Below are 1,032 nucleotides of genomic sequence, written 5' to 3' on the forward strand. Positions count from 1 at the left end.
ACCCACACCAGTAAGCCAATTGGTGCACAAAGCAATCTACAAAAACTGAGGCCTCGCCGTGAACCCACAACGTGGCAGCCGTTGAAGACCCCGCAACCGCCCCTCCCCCTCGCATGACGAGCCGCTTCCACCACGCCACCAGAACTGAAGTCACGACCACGCGACGCGCCACCTGCGTGGCCGCAAAGAAATCGTACGCAGGTAAAAAAGGTGCATCCACGCCGTGGGCGTCAAGAGGGTGCAATACCACGTCCAATTGCCGCGTCAAGACGCGCCGCCCCTCCTTTAGTGGCGTCACCCTGCAACGCGGCATTGCCCGTACAGACGCCAATGCGTTGAGCCAAACACTCGGCGCACGTCGACAAAGCAGGAGGATCCGTCTGTGCTTCCGCCTGCATGAGAAAAGAGTTGCGGGAGCTCCGCAGCGATGCCCCCCTCTGCCACCTCGACGCCCTCCACAGCTGGAAGAAGCAAAGCATTTCCCAACCGTGCAAATCCACGTCCGTGATGAGGCAACTCGTCGCGTGCCTGTGATTTTTAACGGCGCTCCGCCCGTACCTGCGGAAGTCCCGAGAGCAACGCAACGCCACGACTGACAGCCACCAGGGAAAAGACTAGCTCGGGATCGCGCAAGAAGATTCCCTCAATTCAAAGCGGACATGCGCCGGCGTACCGCCCTGAAAAAAAAAAAAACAAGTACGCTGCCAGATAGATGCCCCAAATTGCTGTGGCACGTAGTAAATTAGAGGCGGCAACCCCCATCGCAGCCACCGTCCAGGCCCGCCAAGGGGGCTAGCGCAGCAGAGAAGAAATAGACACAGCAGTCAGTGGCGCTGAGTGCGAAAACTGATCAGAGTGCACGCCGAGGAAAACGTAGTTGGTCGCCCCCCGGCTCGGAGTTGCCGATGGCTGCCTGGCAATCCCGGCCACATGCGACAACACCCCTCTTCTTCTACGCCAGCACCGCCGTGTGGGTGCCCGTGACACGCAGGCCGTCTGCCCAATCGGCTGCACCGTGACAATGGAAGGGGC

General features: G+C 60.1%; 1 protein-coding gene across 1 annotated transcript in view; it reads right to left on the bottom strand.

Moving 5' to 3' along the window:
- The window catches only part of TraAM80_09972 (uncharacterized protein), a gene marked incomplete at both ends in the record, with an annotated part of 576 nt that extends 263 nt beyond the window's left edge, over positions 1–313 (bottom strand). Inside the window, one exon of the mRNA XM_029386625.1 lies at positions 1–313. This exon is cut by the window's left edge and continues 263 nt beyond it. Coding sequence (XP_029233520.1) covers positions 1–313 — 313 coding nt within the window.
- Positions 314–1,032: the final 719 nt, after the last annotated feature.

Source organism: Trypanosoma rangeli (assembly GCF_003719475.1).
Source record: "Trypanosoma rangeli strain AM80 chromosome Unknown Tra_15.4_contig_00742, whole genome shotgun sequence".
NCBI classification, from domain to species: Eukaryota; Euglenozoa; class Kinetoplastea; order Trypanosomatida; family Trypanosomatidae; genus Trypanosoma; species Trypanosoma rangeli.